The 16,801-nt window shown below is 55.6% G+C and overlaps 1 protein-coding gene across 2 annotated transcripts in view; it reads right to left on the minus strand.

Moving 5' to 3' along the window:
• VAV2 (vav guanine nucleotide exchange factor 2) overlaps positions 1-16,801 on the minus strand; it is a 235,677-nt gene that overhangs the window by 172,362 nt on the left and 46,514 nt on the right. For both annotated transcript variants that reach the window (XM_073022082.1, XM_073022081.1), the window contains exon 2: positions 9,208-9,324. In XM_073022082.1, coding sequence (XP_072878183.1) covers positions 9,208-9,324 — 117 coding nt within the window. The remainder of the gene's footprint in view (positions 1-9,207; positions 9,325-16,801) is intronic.

The following is a 16,801-nucleotide window of genomic DNA, read 5'->3' on the forward strand; positions in this document are numbered from 1 at the left end:
GAGTGCGTCCCTTTGTCCCCTGACCTAGGGTGCAAGTGCACACTGTCAATGGCGACTGTCCCCACAAAGGGAGACAGCCACAGCATCCTCATCACTCTGTGCTCCCCCTGCTCCAGCCCTACACAAAGAGCTGCCTGTGACCCGGCGCCCAGGAGCCTCCGATCAACAGGGGAAGCGGGACTACTGTCCTCACGTCACCGGCGAGGACATCAGGCTCAGAGAAAGCCACGTGCCCACAGCCCCGCGAAGGAGCTGGATGGATCCCAATGACAATGCCATGACCAGGCACCTGGGGGAGGGACAGCAGCGAGGGTTGGAGGACCCAAGATATACCCACAGCCACGTGACCATACACCAGTTGTTTAGGTGGGGATAAGAGAGGCAACGCCACGGCGCACGGTAAACAGTGAGTGTGCTGCCAGGGTGCCTTCCTGCCCACCCGCAGGCCTGTGCTCAGCCCCGGCTCGCAGTAAGGAGATCAGGGTCCCTACGGTCAGAATTATGATGATCTGCAGAGTCCAGGGACCAGAATCTCAGAAGCAAGGCACAGAAACCCTGCAGCCTCACCGGAATCCTCCCTCCAAATGCCCAACCGGATTCCAAGCTGAGGCAAAACCCGCCAGAGCTGGCGGCCCATGGACTTCTCCACACTCCTCCCCAGCCAGGCAACTGGACGAACCACCCAGACACAGGGCACAGAGGAAAACAGGAAAGGATCTACGGGCCACGGAGCAGGGTCCACGGCTCCCATCAGCAAGGACTGTGGACTCACTCTTCACGCTCGGCCATAACCCGGTCCTGAGCACGCCCACCCCGGGCAGCACGGGAAGCCAAACACAACTTATTTGAGCCAAAATCTCATCGCTTTAATGCAACCCTTTGAAAAAAATACCAGGAGAGGCAGCCAGAAGAGAAACACTTCCGGAATAAACTTTCTGGATCCTTTAGTTCCTGCTGGAACTTGTGGGGTGAGTGAAGAGGAAGAAAATGCTCATAAAAATGACTAGGACCCGGCCGGGCGCGGTGGCTCACAACTGTAATCCCAGCACTTTGGGAGGCCGAGGTGGGCAGATCACAGGGTCAGGAGATCGAGACCACGGTGAAACCCCGTCTCTACTAAAAACACAAAAAACTAGCCGGGCGTGGTGGCGGCGCCTGTAGTCCCAGGTACTCAGGAGGCTGAGGCAGGAGAATGGCGGGAACCCAGGAGGCAGAGCTTGCAGTGAGCCAAGATCGCGCCACTGCGCTCCAGCCTGGGCGACAGAGCGAGACTCCGTCTCAAAAAAAAAAAAAAAGACTAGGACCTGCTGTTCACTTTTTTCAGAGTCCTTTACAGCAACACCTCCAAGGGGACAGTCTCGAGCTTCATTTGACCCCTGCAGAAACAAAGGCTTAATGAGACCAAGTGTCTGCAGAGTCCAACTTGCATCCAGGTCTGACTGAAGGGAAGCTTTGCTCTCGCCCGCCTCCTCCAGGGCTCGCCTGGCTCCACGGAGCCTGCATGAGAGAAGGCACCAGAAGGCAGGTGCAGTGGACCACCTGGCGGGTTTCCCAGGGCTCCGAAGCCAGGAAGGTTTCCAAGGGTCCATCTGGCTGCTGCCCAGGTCTCCCTAGACGCCAGGGGCCAAGAGCAGAGGGAACCTGGCTGACTCAGGGTGGGTCCCCTCCCAGCGCTCCTCCTGGGTTAAGGAAACCCTCTGCCCCTGTCCCAAAGGGAAGGCAAGAGAAAAAACCCAAGGGCCAGGGAGTGGAGACCGCCCTTAAGCAGCAGCTAAGGGCCATGAGCAGGGAAAATGTTGGCCAAACCAGCCCCGCCTCCACACAGGGCCATCCCTGGGAGAGGGAGAGAGCCTCATTCACGATAGTGTCCCTTTAACACACAGAATGATCCTTTCCATGATAAAATCACAGAGGAAAGACTCCAGTGTCCAGGGCTGAATGTGGGCCAGAGCCAGCAGGCCTCGGGGCCAAAGCGCCAGAGTTTTCACTTTCTCACTCCTCTCTCCTACCATTAATTGCTCAGCAGCTAATCTGGGGGTCCCTGTGAGGCAAAGACTATGTGAGTCTCTTCATTTTATCTCCAGAATAGTAAGCGCTTACTAAATACTTGGTAAATTATATGTTTAACAGAATGATAGATGGGTGGATGAATGAATGAATGGATGGACGGGTAGATGAATGGTGGATGGGTGGGTGGATGGATGGATGGATGGATGGATTGATGGGTGGGTGGATGGATGGATGGATGATGGATGAATGGATGAATGGGTAGGTGGATGGATGGATGGTGGATGGATGGGTGGAAGGATGGGTAAATGGGTGGGTGGATTGATGGGTGGGTGGATGGATGGATGGATGATGGATGAATGGATGAATGGGTAGGTGGATGGATGGATGGTGGATGGATGGGTGGAAGGATGGGTAAATGGGTGGGTGGATGGATGGATGAATGATGGATGATGGATAGATGGATGGATGGACGGATGGGTAGATGGGTAGATGGATGGATGAATGATGGATGGATGGTGAGTGGGTGGATGGATAATGGATGGACAGATGGGTAGATGCGTAGATGGATGGATAGATGAATGATTGATGGACGGACAGATGGGTAGATGGGTAGATGGATGGATAGATGAATGATTGATGGATGGATGGATGGATGGTGAGTGGGTGGATGGATGGATGGATGAACAGATGGGTGGATTCGTAGATGGATGGATAGATGAATGACTGATGGATGGATGGATGGAGGGATGAATGGTGGATGGATGGGTGGAAGGATGGGTGAATGGGTAGGTGGATGGATGGATGGATGAATGATGGATGGATGGATAGATGGATGGATGGACTGACGGATGGGTAGATGGGTAGATGGATGGATAGATGAATGACTGATGGATGGATGGATAGATGGATGGTGAGTGGGTAGGTGGATGGATGGATAGACAGATGGGTGGATGCGTAGATGGATGGAGAGATGAATGATTGATGGATGGATGGACGGATGAATGAGTGGTGGGTGGATGGACAGATGGATGAATGATGGATGGATGGATGGATGGATGGACGTATGGGAGGATGGATGGACGTATGGATAGATGGATGGACAGATGAATGATGGATGGATGATGGATGGATGGATGGCGAGTGGATGGATGGATGGATGGACAGATGGGTGGATGGGTAGATGGATGGACAGATGAATGATGGATGGATGGACGGATGGGTGGATGGATGGATGGATGAATGATGGATGAATGATTGATGGATGGATGGATGGTGAGTGGATGGATGGATGGATGGATGGATGGATGGGTGAATTGGTGGGTGGATGGATAAATGATGGATGAATGATGGATGGATGGATGGATGATGGATGGATGGATGGATGATGGATGGATGGATGGATGGGTAGATGGATGGACAGATGAATGATGGATGGATGGATGGATGAATGATGGATAGATGGATGGATGGATGGGTAGATGGATGGATGATGGATGGATGGATGGATGATGGATGGATGGATGGATGATGGATAGATGGATGGATGGATACATGGATGGAGGAGTGAATGAATGAATAAATGAATGGCTTTTGTCTTCCCAGGAATGACTCCCACAACATGAGAGACTTGGGGAGCCGGGAGGCAGCTGTTTAGAAAATGAATGACAACAAACCAGAGCCTAGACAAGACCTGAAACACCACAAACCTCCTTAATAGGGGAAATGGCATTTCCTAAACCAACCAGAGACACCAGCCAGCTGTGATGGTGAATTTTAGGTGTCAGCTTGACTGGATGAAGGAATACCTGGAGAACCAGGGAAGCACTGTTTCTGGGTGTGGCTGTGTGGGTATTTCCAGAGGAGACAGGCGTGTGAGCGGGTGAGGAGATGCCCTTCCTGTGGGCGGCACCATCCAAGCAGCTAGGGGCTGAGACAGAACAAAAAGCCAGAGAAAATGTGATTCCCTCTTCCTCTCCTGAAGCTGGGACTCTTTGCCTCCTGCCCTTGGACATCAGAACTCCAAGCTCCCCAGCCTTTGGTCTCCAAGACTTGCCCCACAGGTTCTCAGGCCTTTGCCCTTAGACTGAAGATCACACCATTGCTTCCCTGGTTCTGAGGCTTTGAGACTGGGGCCAAGCCCTGTCACCCCTATTCCTGGGTCTCCAGCTCGCAGAAAGCCTGCTGGGGGCCCCCGGGCCTCCACGGTCCCAAGAGCCGATGCTCCCAGTCGGCCCCTCTTGTCTGCCTCTACCCAGCTGCTTCTCTCTGGTCTCTGGAGGGCCCTGACGAACGCGCCGGCCAGTCCGTCAGGCTCCTTTCAGCCCTCAATGCTATGACTATAACGAGGAGTTGATCAACAAGGAGTAAGAGAGTTAGCTCTGCCCCTGGTAGCCCTGGAGTCCCCAGCCCCACACCCCTCAACTACCCCTGACCAGCCTCACCCATCCCAGACAACAGTCAGTTCTGACTGCAGAGCCTTGTGTTCTGGGGAGAAACAGCTGCCATCCTGCTCCTGGGCAGGCCACGGGTGGGAGGAACAGGGGGTGAGCGCACAGCCACCTCTTTGCGGTCTGAGGTTGCCGGAGGCCGCCAAGCTCATTTGGAACGGCCAGGGTGTCCCTACTGGGCTGAGCTCATGAACAACAAAAGATGAATCTGGACGTGTGGGAAACGCTCAGTAAACGCCCCGAATAAATGAAAGGGGCATTCGCTCTTCACCTCTGTGGCGAAAGGGACACACCAGCCCCACCCCTCCACACCCGCTCCCTGTGGTCAACAAGCTGGGAGTCCGGGAGGCCAGAGACCAGCAGCCTCGGCAAGCCCCCTGCCTGCTCGGACCCTTCCTCCCCTCTGTCCACGGCAGGGGCTGGAACGAAATGCCCCGGCCCAGCCAGAGGTCCCCAGGAGTCTGAGCACCTGGGCGGACCAGACCGCAGAGAGAAGCTGGGCTTTTGCTTGTGTTTTGTTTTTCCAGAACACCCGTCCCGGAGAAGCCAGGAGGCACTGGCAGAGCAGAACTGTCAGGCTCCGGACTGTGGTGAACGTCCCAGCACCCCAGCCTCCGCTGGCCCCAGGCCAGCCTCCACTTGGAAGTGCTGACCACAGCTTGACCACGGTAGGAAAAACATCCAGGGAAGGAAGAAAGCACCGCCACGGAGAACGGGGCTGGCGGGGCCGAGGCCAGGCCCACTCTGGAGGGCAAGTGTGGGCTCCAGCTCCATTGCTCCGAAGGGCACCAGCACCCAGCACACGGTCCCAGGGGGTCCGGTCCCCAGCCAGCTGTCCCTGACACACCACAGGCCACATTCACGCGGCCTCCAGGAGGCAAAGGGCGTGGCTCAGATGCGGAGATCAGAAGCAGCACGGCCGCAGAGTGGCAGGGCCCCGGGGCACGTGCAGTGCTGAGACCCTGCACACATGGCTTGACCCGCTAAAGGGACCTTTGAGGGTGGTTGTGTCACTGCCATTTTACAAATGGGACTTAGAGAAGCTGAATCACTTGGCCGAGGCCGCACCCTGGAGATGGCAGGGCTGGGACTCAAAGCCAGCCTGCTGGGGTCCAAGTCCACCTTCTGCTCTGTCACCAGAAGGTGCAGTCATTGCGTCTTTTTTTTTTTTTTTAAGGCAGTCTCACTCTGTCATTCAGGCTAAAGTGCAGTGGTATGACCTCTGCTCACTCCAACCTTCGCCTCCTGGGCTCGAGCAACTCTCCTGCCTCAGTCTCCCGAGTAGCTGGGATTACATACGCCCACCACCACACCCGGCTGATTTTTGTATTTTTATTAGAGACAGGGTTTCACCATGTTGACCAGACTGGTTTTAAACTCCTAACTTCAAACGATCCGCCCACCTCAGCCTTCCAAAGTGCTGAGATTATAGGCGTGAGCCATTGCATCTTTACAAATAAAATAATGAAGAGAAAAACAGTAGGCGCTGCCATCTCTGTGTGGAAGTCTGGACTGGTTTCAAGCGACCAGTGGGGACAGCAGCAGTGGCGACCTGTGCTTCACGAACACCTCCTGTGGGCCTCACCCGAGCTCCTCAGCTCAGCCCGGGGGTCTGCACGGTGACATCACCTCCATTCCCAGCACCCCACACCATGACTCATGGTCCAAACCCGCCGTCTACTCCCAGCTCCTCACAAGAAATGCCACGGCTTGGCCAGCACCACCATTGACCGCCACAGTGAGACGTGGGGAGACCAGAGGCTGGTGCGAGAAGCCCCCTCCTCTGCAGCCCTCAGAGCTGCAGCCACCTCACTAGAAACCACGGACAATGACAAGGGCTGCCCATTTGCAAACTGCTTGGCCACACAGCTGGCGAGTTGAATAATGAGAGTTTAATCCAAATTTATGTACGTCTTACATCACTGCGTTCCGCCATAGCAAATTAAAAGCAAAATGAAATTATATACCGAATACGCTACATTTTAACTGTTGGCCAAGAAGTAGGTTTGGCCAGGGCTTTCCTGTATTTTTCTCTTTACGGTTATTATAAAAACCAGTTGCGTGTATAAGTATGTGTGTACATGTGAGACCGTGTGTGTGTGAATGTGTGGGATACGTCTGTGCTGGGGGGCTGTCCATGGATGTCTGTGTGAATGTGTATGGGTGACTATATGTCTGTGAATGTGTGTAAATTGTGTGTGTCTGGGCGTGGGTGTGAATATGGAAGACGGGTTCAAGTGTGTGTATGTGCGTTTGCGTGTGGTGTGTCCATGGGTGTCTGTGTGAATGTGTGTGTGTGAGACTGTAAGTCTGTGAACGAGTGTATGTGTGTATGTGAGCTGTGTGTGTCTGAGCCTGAGTGTGAACATGTGGGGTGGGTGCAAGAGTGTGTGTGTGTGCGCGCGTGCGTGTGTGTGTGTCCGCATGTGTGTGTGTGTTCTAAAGGTCCTTCTCTAAGTCCAGAACCATCAGTCTCTCCATTACCCAGGGTCCTGCAGGCAAATTCATCTCTGCTGTTTGCAAGGAAGGAGTGGGAGAGAGTTCCAAACCATTTTAAAACAAATCTGTAGTAACTGAGAAGCCACTTACAGGAAAGGAAACCAGCCTAGGCCATTCAAGCTTCCCTCACTCTAGGCCAGCAGGCAAGCCCTGCACAGCAGGACCCATGGGCCTCAGCAAGGCATCAAACTCCCAGGCACGTGCGTTGCTGCAGGGGGCCCTCAGTGAGTCATTTAAGAGAGACAAACTTCTTTTTTTTTTTTTTTTTTTTTTTGAGACGGAGTCTCTCTGTCGCCCCAGGCTGGAGTGCAGTGGCCGGATCTCAGCTCACTGCAAGCTCCGCCCCCCCGGGTTCCCGCCATTCTCCTGCCTCAGCCTCCCGAGTAGCTGGGACTACAGGCGCCCGCCACCTCGCCTGGCTAGTTTTTTGTATTTTTTAGTAGAGACGGGGTTTCACCATGTTAGCCAGGATGGTCTCGATCTCCTGACCTCGTGATCCGCCTATCTTGGCCTCCCAAAGTGCTGGGATTACAGGCTTGAGCCACCGCGCCCAGCCGAGAGACAAACTTCTAAGAACTGGATGATTACACAGAGATGTGGTCATGAAGAGGTCCCCAGATCTCACGTCTGGAGAATTGCAGGAGCGAGAAAGGGGAGCGCCAGGTCCAGTGGCTCCGGGAACGCCCTTGTTCCAGGTCTGACCTGAGGCCGAGCAGCACTTCCATAAGCTCCACTTGGAACTGACTTCTCAGCACGCGCCACTGCAAACCCGAATTCCCTCTGTACCTCACAAATCACGCATTCACAGAGCATTTCCTTAGACACCAAGTCCCTGATAATGATGTGCAAATAAACCAGGCAGTAAATATCTTGTTATTTCCCATCGGCAGGTGGAAATCCACTCTCCCAGTGGTCCAGGAAGCAGTGTCTCCTAGAGGCAGCCCAACAGCAGGCGGGGGCCTGGGGCCTCCTCTGTCACTGTCAGCACCTCCGGTGTCCAGCCCCCGATCCACCAGGAAGCGATCGCAGCCCTGATCCCATCCATTTAAAAAGAGTAACCGTGGAGTTGCTGGGTTCTGGAAGGCAGCTGGCCCCTGAGTCCCTCTGTGCCCAGGCTCACCAGCATCAGGCCTCTGAGCCCAAGCCAAGCCATGGCATCCCCTGTGACTTGCACGTATAGGCCCAGATGGCCTAAGTAACTGAGGAATCGCAAAAGAAGTGAAAATGCCCTGCCCCGCCTTAACCGATGACATTCCACCACAAAAGAAGTGAAAATGGCCGGTTCTTGCCTTAAGTGATGACATTACCTTGTAGAAGTCCTTCTCCTGGCTCATCCTGGCTCAGAAAACTCCCCCACTGCGCAGCTTGTGACCCCCACTCCTGCCTGCCAGAGAACAACCCCCTTTGACTGCAATTTTCCTTTAGCTACCCAAATCCTATAAAACGGCCCCACCCCATCTCCCTTCGCTGACTCTCTTTTCGGACTCAGCCCGCCTGCACCCAGGTGATTAAAAAGCTTTATTGCTCACACAAAGCCTGTTTGGTGGTCTCTTCACACAGACGCGCATGACAACCAGGAGGCCACCAATGAACTACAGCCTCCCGGGGCCTTCGCACCCACCAGCCTCAGGGTCCCGTCATCTGCATCAGCCGGGCTCCTGTAGGACTGGTGCCATGTGAGGCTTCCTGAGAACACAGAGACACTTCCCAGGGTCACCACTGGAGAATCACCCCCTCTTTGCCCAACACCTGCCCGGAGTCAGAAACAGCTCTGCTTGTCCCAGGATAACCGAGAGAATCCATTCACAGAGCACATAGTAGACGTTTTTCCCGCCTCATCTCCCCAACCCCTTAAGAGGTGGTGCTGACTTCGGCCCATTCTCAGAGGAAGAGTAGAGATTCGGGGCAGGAGGTAAATGCTCAGGGTCCTCTGGCTAGAACCGAAGGGCCAGGGTTGTCTGCACTCTGCTCTTCCCCCACCCGCCTGAATTCACCACGGCTGGCCTCACCCTGACTGGAGAGAGAAACGGGCCATCCCCCTGTCCCAGTCCTGATACACACAAATCCGGCTTCCACACCTTCCTGTTTGTAACACAACCTGCCTGCACCTCCTGGACACGAGGGTGCAGAAATCCACTGGCTCCGTGCTGGAGTCAATCAGGCTGCTCCACGGATCTGCCCCACCTGCCACTGAGCTGGCAAATCGGCCACCACGGCTGGGCAACCGGGGCTGGAGAAAGTGACTGCTCACCTTTCCAAAGTCTCGCACATCGAAGAGGTCAAAGGGGTCAAACAGCTCGCTGTTCCTTAATCCGAATTTATCATGGCAGACTTTCAGGAAGGTGCGTATGTTCTTCAAACACAGGAACTAGAGAGAGAAAACAAAGGGTAAGGAAAAACTTATTAAAACTGTAAGCTCTGTAAAAACCATAACAGCAACAGCAGTAAGCTTTGGCTTCCGTGCGCCAGCACATCCAAGCTCATTCCTGTTTTCTCAAGGAGGAAATGGGCTCAGAGAGACGACGAAACCCCCCATCCCAAGGCTGGGGGGTGGGAAGCCAGGCCTGGATGGAAGCAGACAGCCCAGCCCCACATCCGAGTGTGTAACCACCACTGCCCCCGGCCTCCTCTTCACACAGCTGCAAAATTCCCAAGGCTTTTGCATTCAGAAGACACGCCACTCCCCATAACGGTTGGTCAGGGCGGCAAGGCAGCACCCTCCATGCCATCCAACACAGCCCTCCCAAGCGCACCCAGCACATGTCAAGGCCGACAGTCACGGCCGGAGCAGAATATGGCAGCCTTGAGTCAACAAGAATGGCTGGCGCATGCTCACGTGGGCACGTGCACAGGCGTGCGCACACACGAGGCTTCTGACAACACCAACGCATCCTTCCTACTCACGGGTGACAAAGCCAACAGCCAGGGGCCACCCCCAGGAAGCCACAGAAGACCCAGAGAGTGGCAGGTGCCAACCACAGTGGAAGGGTGGAGGGAGCACAAAAGCCAGAAATCCCAAATCAACGCGCGGGCCATCTCCTCTCTGCCCACTGCCAACCAGTGAGCTCTCGGCCCTCGCCACACCTGACGTGCCACGGGGGCAGCAGGCTTGGCAGGGCGGAATGGCCATCTGCCCAGTCCTCGTGGAGAAACAGCTGGTAAAGAAACTTACAAGGCAGAAGGTGAGGTGGCCTGGGAGGCAGGCTCTGGAGTCACTCAGGCCCAGGTTGGAACCCTGTCTGCTGACTCCAGCAGGGAGACCAGGGAGAGTGGTTAGACCAGGCCTGGTTTCCCACCGCCACCTGCCTCACGGGGTTAATCATGTGCCCTGATGACCACCGTGGGCAGTGGGGTGTGGGAGCCATCAGCCCCCCAGTCCAGCTCCGCACCGGGATTCACAAGGGGAGGCCGCGGCACACACGGCCCAAGAAGAGCCCGGCTTTGTCATCCTCATCAATAACCGTCCCCTACGGACAAACTACCCAGCTCCAAGAGAAATTCACAGAGCCCGCCCTGCTCACTGGAAATTGAGGGGAATGGACAGATTTAGAAATAGTGCAGGTCAGAATCAGAGCCTAAGAGCGTGAAGCAAGCAGCACTGAGAATGCCCTGGGAGCGCAGGGTCCCCCAGCCAGGACACACGCCCCTGCCGGCCCCTTCCTCTGCCTCACAGCAGGCAGTGCTCACCCCAGGCCCCTCTGCCTCAGGCCACTCCTCCCATCCTGGCAGGGGTCCGAGGCTGTTCATAGACAACAGACTCATTTGTTTTATCCTACAGTCCCTCTCTGTCCGTGTGTGTGTGTGTGTGTGTGTGTGTGTGTTTCTGAACACTCGAGATGAACTGCAGTAATGATACTCCTTCATCCCTAAATACCTGAGTGTGTATTTCCTAAGAACAAGGACGGCCGGGCGCGGTGGCTCAAGCCTGTAATCCCAGCACTTTGGGAGGCCGAGACGGGCGGATCACGAGGTCAGGAGATCGAGACCATCCTGGCTAACCCGGTGAAACCCCGTCTCTACTCAAAAATACAAAAAACTAGCCAGGTGAGGTGGCGGGCGCCTGTAGTCTCAGTTACTCGGGAGGCTGAGGCAGGAGAATGGCGTAAACCCAGGAGGCGGAGCTTGCAGTGAGCTGAGATCTGGCCACTGCACTCCAGCCTGGGCAACAGAGCGAGACTCCGTCTCAAAAAAAAAAAAAAGAACAAGGACATCCTCTTCCATAATCACAGTACCTATGGCAAAACCAGGAAACTAACATGGACCCCACACGGTTATCTTATCTATAGACCTTACTTGCATTTCCTTAATACATAAAGGACAACCAAAATGTCCTTTATAGTTAAAAGAAAAAAAAAAAAACTGGCCCACACTCCAATCTGGGATCACACAGTGTATGCCGCCATGCCTCTTCAGTCTCCATTAATCTGGTACAATCTTCTCCAATAGGATTTTCTGGAATGATAGGAATGTTCTATCCACGTGCCGTCCAGTGGGGCAGCCACTAGATGCCTGTGCCCGCCAAACAGTTGAAATGCAGCTAGTCCAGTTGGGCGCGGTGGCTCACACCTGTAACCTCAGCACTTTGGGAGGCCGAGGCAGGAGGATCACCTGAGGTCAGGAGTTCAAGACTAGCCTTCCCAACATGGTGAAACCTCGTCTCTACTAAAAATACAAAAATTACCCAGGCACGGTAGCACATGCCTGTAGTCCCAGCTACTCGGGAGGCTGTGGCAAGAGAATCGCTTGAACCCAGGAGGTGGAGGTTGCAGTAAGCTGAGATCGCACCACTGCACTCCAGCCTGGGTGACAGAGCAAGACTCTGTCTCAAAAAAAAAAAAAAGGTGACTACTGAAAAACTGGATTGCTAATTTTAAATTAAATTTTAAAGCTACATGTGGCTAGTAACTGCTAGTTTAGACAACATGGATCTAAAACACTCCAAGATCTTTGTTTTTCACAACCTGTTAATTCTGAAGAATATAGACACGAAAGGACAAATCCTGTGTGATTCTTTTTTTTCTTTTTTGAGACGGAATTTCACCCTTGTTGCCCAGGCTGGAGTGTAATGGCGCAATCTCGGCTCACCACAACCTCTGCCTCCTGGGTTCAAGTAATTCTCCTGCCTGAGCTTCCTGAGTAGCTGGGATTACAGGCATGTGCTACCACCAAGCCTGGCTAATTTTTGTATTTGTAGTAGAGACGAGGTTTCTCCATGTTGGTCAGGCTGGTCTCCAACTCTCGACCTCAGGTGATCCGCCTGCCTCGGCCTCCCAAAGTGCTGGGATTACAGGCATGAGCCACCGTGCCCAGCCATGGTTCCACTTTCATGAGGCCCCCGGAGTCGTCAGATCCACAGAGAGAGAAAGCAGAATGGCGGGCGCCCTCGAAGGGGTGGGCGACAGGGTGTTGTGGTTTTGTGGGGAACAGAGCTCTCGCTTGGGAAGACGAGAGAGTCCTGTGGATGGTGGTGGTGGCGCCTGCCACCAAAGTGAACGTGTTTGATGCTACTGGACAGTGGCCTAGAGAAAAACTGGAGAAGATGCCGAGTTTGATGCTATGTGTATTTTACCACAATAAAAAGATTAATTAGAAGAGAGACATAGAGACATGGAGACACAGACCCACGAGGAGGGCATATGACGACGGGCCCCTTTCCTTAGCGACTGGGAGTGACACAGCTGTGCGCCACACCAAGGGTGGCCACTGCCGACAGAAGCGGGAGAGGGTGTGGGACGGGTTCTCCCTGGAGGTCCCAGAAGGAACTGTTGCTGCCGCACACAATTGATTCAGGCTTCTGGTCTGCAGCCCTAGGAACAAGAAGGTTCTGCTGCTTAAAGCCACCACGTCCATGGCGTTTGGTGAGGGCAGCGCCAGACGCTGGAGCTGGGAGCAGGCCTGCGCCGGGGAAGGGGCTGCACCCTCTCGCTCGTCTGTACTGCCGCGTGCGCTGCGGCTTCCAGCCCGGCGCGACTATTTTTTGCATATGGCTCGTCTGTAATTTCCACGAAGCATTTATTTTCATTCTTCCTCAGCCTCCCAAGTTTAGAGTTAATTACACAGATCCCAACCATAATCACAGCCGGCCAGGCCCAGGCTTCCTTTCGGGCGCAGGATGGGGCCAGAGCACCCCTTTCCCGTGGACCCAGCAATTGCTGTGCCTGACCCGGCTCCACCCGTGGCCACTCTGGTCACCCTAACCTTTAAGAAGTCCTCCTGGTGCAGCTCTGGGCCCAACCCAGGGTGGTCTCTGCAAAACTGAGCCACACAGGCTGATGCAGATGGCAGGAACAGGGACCATATGGACAGGGATGACAGAGACCGGGACGAAGCCTGGGCACCACGTCAGCCTCCACCTCGAGGGAGGCCGCACAGGGCCCGGTCCCCCTTCAGTGAGCGTCTCCTGTGCTTTCTACAGTTCATCCCATTTTCCACGAAGGGAAACTGAGGCACAGAGTTAAGGACATGGGCACCTGATCAGAGGGCAGCAGCGCCAAGAATGAAGCCATGTCGGCATCGGCCAGGGCAAAGGCCCTCTGAGAGGACAGGTGTGTGAGCAGGCAACGGGTCCCTCCTGCCGTCCCTGAGCCCCTTTCCTCAGTGGCCCAGTTTGCAAGGTCTGTGGTCGCTCTGGAGCCAATCAGAGCCTCAAGGTACAGGTTCTAGATAGAGACCCCGACGGTTGGCAGGGACTGGACCCAAGGCTGAGGTTGCCGCAAGTGCGTCTTAGCCACAGGCGCCCATTGAGGACACAGGCCGAGGGACAGTGGGCAAGGGAGGCCCAGATGGTGGTCAGCGCCAGGTGAAAACTCCCCTGTCCATGCTCAAGCTGTGGGGGCTGGCTTCAGCTGTCACCTGTGGCTGCAGGGGCAAGGGGCATTCTCTCTCATTGATCCAACCTGGCCTTCGGGACCCCCCCTCACAAAGGCAGCCACTGCTTGCCCCAGCATCCTGGACTGTAAGTCCAGCTGAGCGGCCACAGCAAGGGTCTGTCACCAGAAAACAAGCCCTGTGACAAGGGTCCCAGGGTTAAGTGGCCTCTCCTCCAGGCTGGCGGCTATGCGGTCCCCACTGTGTTTGCTTAGGGCACTCTGAGGGGGCATGGGCTACCCCAGCTCCCGAACTCTCCACAGCCCCAGACTGCAGGGAGGGCTCCTGCCCCTGGGCCCCAAGAATCCCTTGTCCAGGTTCTGCCGCTGCAATGAGAGGCGGCGTATACTGTGCTCTGGAAACGTCAGCCCCTTTCTCTCCAGCCCATTCATCGGCAGCCGCAGATCTAATCAGGCTGAAATCGGATTAGTGTGGTGACACAGGCTCCATGCCCTGCCGCCCACCTCCCCAGGCTCAGCTGCACGGTCCTTCAGCTCTTGCAAGGCGCCAGGGCGGGGCGTCACAGACAGGAGAGGCAGGGCAGGGCCAGAGAGCCAAGACCCCAGAGCCAGGACCCAGGGTCTGAGCCACAGATGAGGCCCGAGGGCACCCTGGAGGGCAAGTTTCACCGGCCACACTCATATGCTCACAGGACGGTCACGTCTCTTTAGGGTCTCTGAAACAATCTACTGTGATGGGGACATAACGGCAGGGACAGGCCTGTCTGCCCTGCAGAACCCACAGCAGTTCACCAAGAGCAGGGGTGCGCTTCAGCCTATGTGAGCCCTTCCACTGCCCCTTACAGGCAACGGGTCACTGGCAGTGCTGGAGTGGGACACAGGACAGGCCTGCCCCGCCCTCCAGAGCTGGCATCTAGCTGGCATGCCCTGAGAGGGGTACAAAAGGGGAAACTAAGCCAGGGGAGGCAAATCCACTTGCCTGAGTCACACAGCCAGCAGGCCTCAGCTGGGGAGTTGCAGTTTGGACACAGGTGGCTTGGGCATCGACCCCTGGGCGATGGGGATGGAGTAATGGCAGAGCTTGATGATGACCACAGGCAGGGTGGACGCCAACGTGCACCAACAGCCAACTCACTTACCACCTGCAGAGCCTGCGAGGTGTGCACGGGCCCATTGCACAGACAGACAACCAAGGCTCCAAGCAGTGAGCTCGTGAGTAGGCCCAGGATTCCGGGACAAAAGGAGTGGTCGGGATGCGAAAGGGCAGCAGGCCCCTGCCTAAGGAGATGTGAGAAAGTCCTGTCTTGCCAAGGATGGTGGCACAAGGCCTGCATCTTCAAGGCAGGTGCCACATAGTCTCAGGAGCTGACTCCCCAGCCCCAGCTGGACCATGCAGGAAGAGGGTGGGGCCGGGCTGACCTTTATGGGAGGTGACCCTCGCTGCTCCCTCCTCCCAGGAGAGCTCAGGCAAGTCTCCTCATCCGCACAGTGAGGCTCTGGCACAGAGCTCCAGGTCCTTCCGGCCACGACTGGCTGCGCATCTCGGTGCGCTGACTCACAGCGATTACAGGCGCTCCACGGTCGCCAGGTTTTCCAGAAGGCCAGGCGCTGAGCTAAGAGCTCCCTTGAGTCACTGCAGCAATTCCTAATTTACAGATGAGGAAACTGAGGTTTCAGGAGGTCACCTGGCCTGACCAAGGTCACTAGCAAGGATGTAACCGAGCTAACAACAGATCTGGGATGGTTTGACCCCCAAGGCCACACTGCTGGCCTTTATCCCACCTGTGGGTTTCTGGGCAGGGAAATCCCATTATTTTTTTCCTTTTTTAAGATGACAACAGTACTTTGAGGAAAGAGTCTGTTCAGAGGAGATGGGGAGGCGCTGAGTGTAGGAGCCCAGCCTTTGGGCTTGAGGGGCAGGCCCCACCCACAGAAACCAAGGCTTGGGAATGGGGCCAGAGACGAGGGGGCTGAACTGGCTGATCGGCATACAATAACTAACTAGCACATATACACCGTTTCACAGCCCGCTAGCACTTTCACATCCACATTTGCTCCATCCCCACAAACAACTTGTATTTTGAGCCCCCGTTTGCAGATGTGGAAAAGGAGGCACCAGAAGGCAGGCGACGCGCAATCTGAACCCAGGCCTGATCCCTCTCAGGATGCCCCCAGCCTCTGGCAGGCCCATCCCTGGGAAAATCCCTTTGGCTGCCCCACCAGGAAGCTCAGAGGCCCGGGTGTCCTTAGTCCCAGGAGTGACACTCAGCTGGGGGTGGGGTCCAACAGGGAAAGCCCCAAGCTGGGGTCTCCAGATCGCCTGGCCCAACCTTCCCCATCTATGTAGATTGTCACCAACAGGCAGGGCTCCTCCCAGGCCTCTGGCTGGCATCCCTGAACCACCCACTCCTGTCCCACACAGTCCCACCTCCCCCACCCGGCCTCTTGCACACAGGCACATTCCAGCGCAGACCCCACAGCAGGTGCTCCATCCAGGTGGGGACAACCCAGGCCTGCTCCTCCTCAACAGCCACACAGCTTCTCTGTGCCTCAGTTTCTCAATCTGTAAAACGGGCAAGGAGAACCCTGCCCTCTGATTTCCACAATGCTGGAACTCTCACTCAAAATAAAAAGAGACTGTACTGAGGCCATCTCACTGGGGAAGTCCAGAAATCCCCTGAGACATTGGTCACTGGAAGAGCCAGCAGGGGGGTTGGGGGGACACAGTTGGCTGGAGCTGAGGAGCAGCCACACTGCACAAGAACCTGGGCCCTGCATCACCATGGTCCCATCCAGGAGCTGTTAGCTCACCACCCCGCTGGCCTTTAGTTTGCAGCAGAGCTCCTCAAGGCAGGTGCCAGGGACTAGGGGAGGGACACAGGCCGACAAGGGACTTCTAGGGCCCGGCCTCAGGCTCTTTGCTCATGGCCAGAGCAGCCCAGCCACCGGGAGGTGAAGACCCCCGCCCCATGTGCCCCTTGCTGCAAAAGGGAACCTGGGCACTACACCCCCCAAAGA

This window comes from Chlorocebus sabaeus, chromosome 12, assembly GCF_047675955.1.
Source record: "Chlorocebus sabaeus isolate Y175 chromosome 12, mChlSab1.0.hap1, whole genome shotgun sequence".
Taxonomy (NCBI): Eukaryota; Metazoa; Chordata; class Mammalia; order Primates; family Cercopithecidae; genus Chlorocebus; species Chlorocebus sabaeus.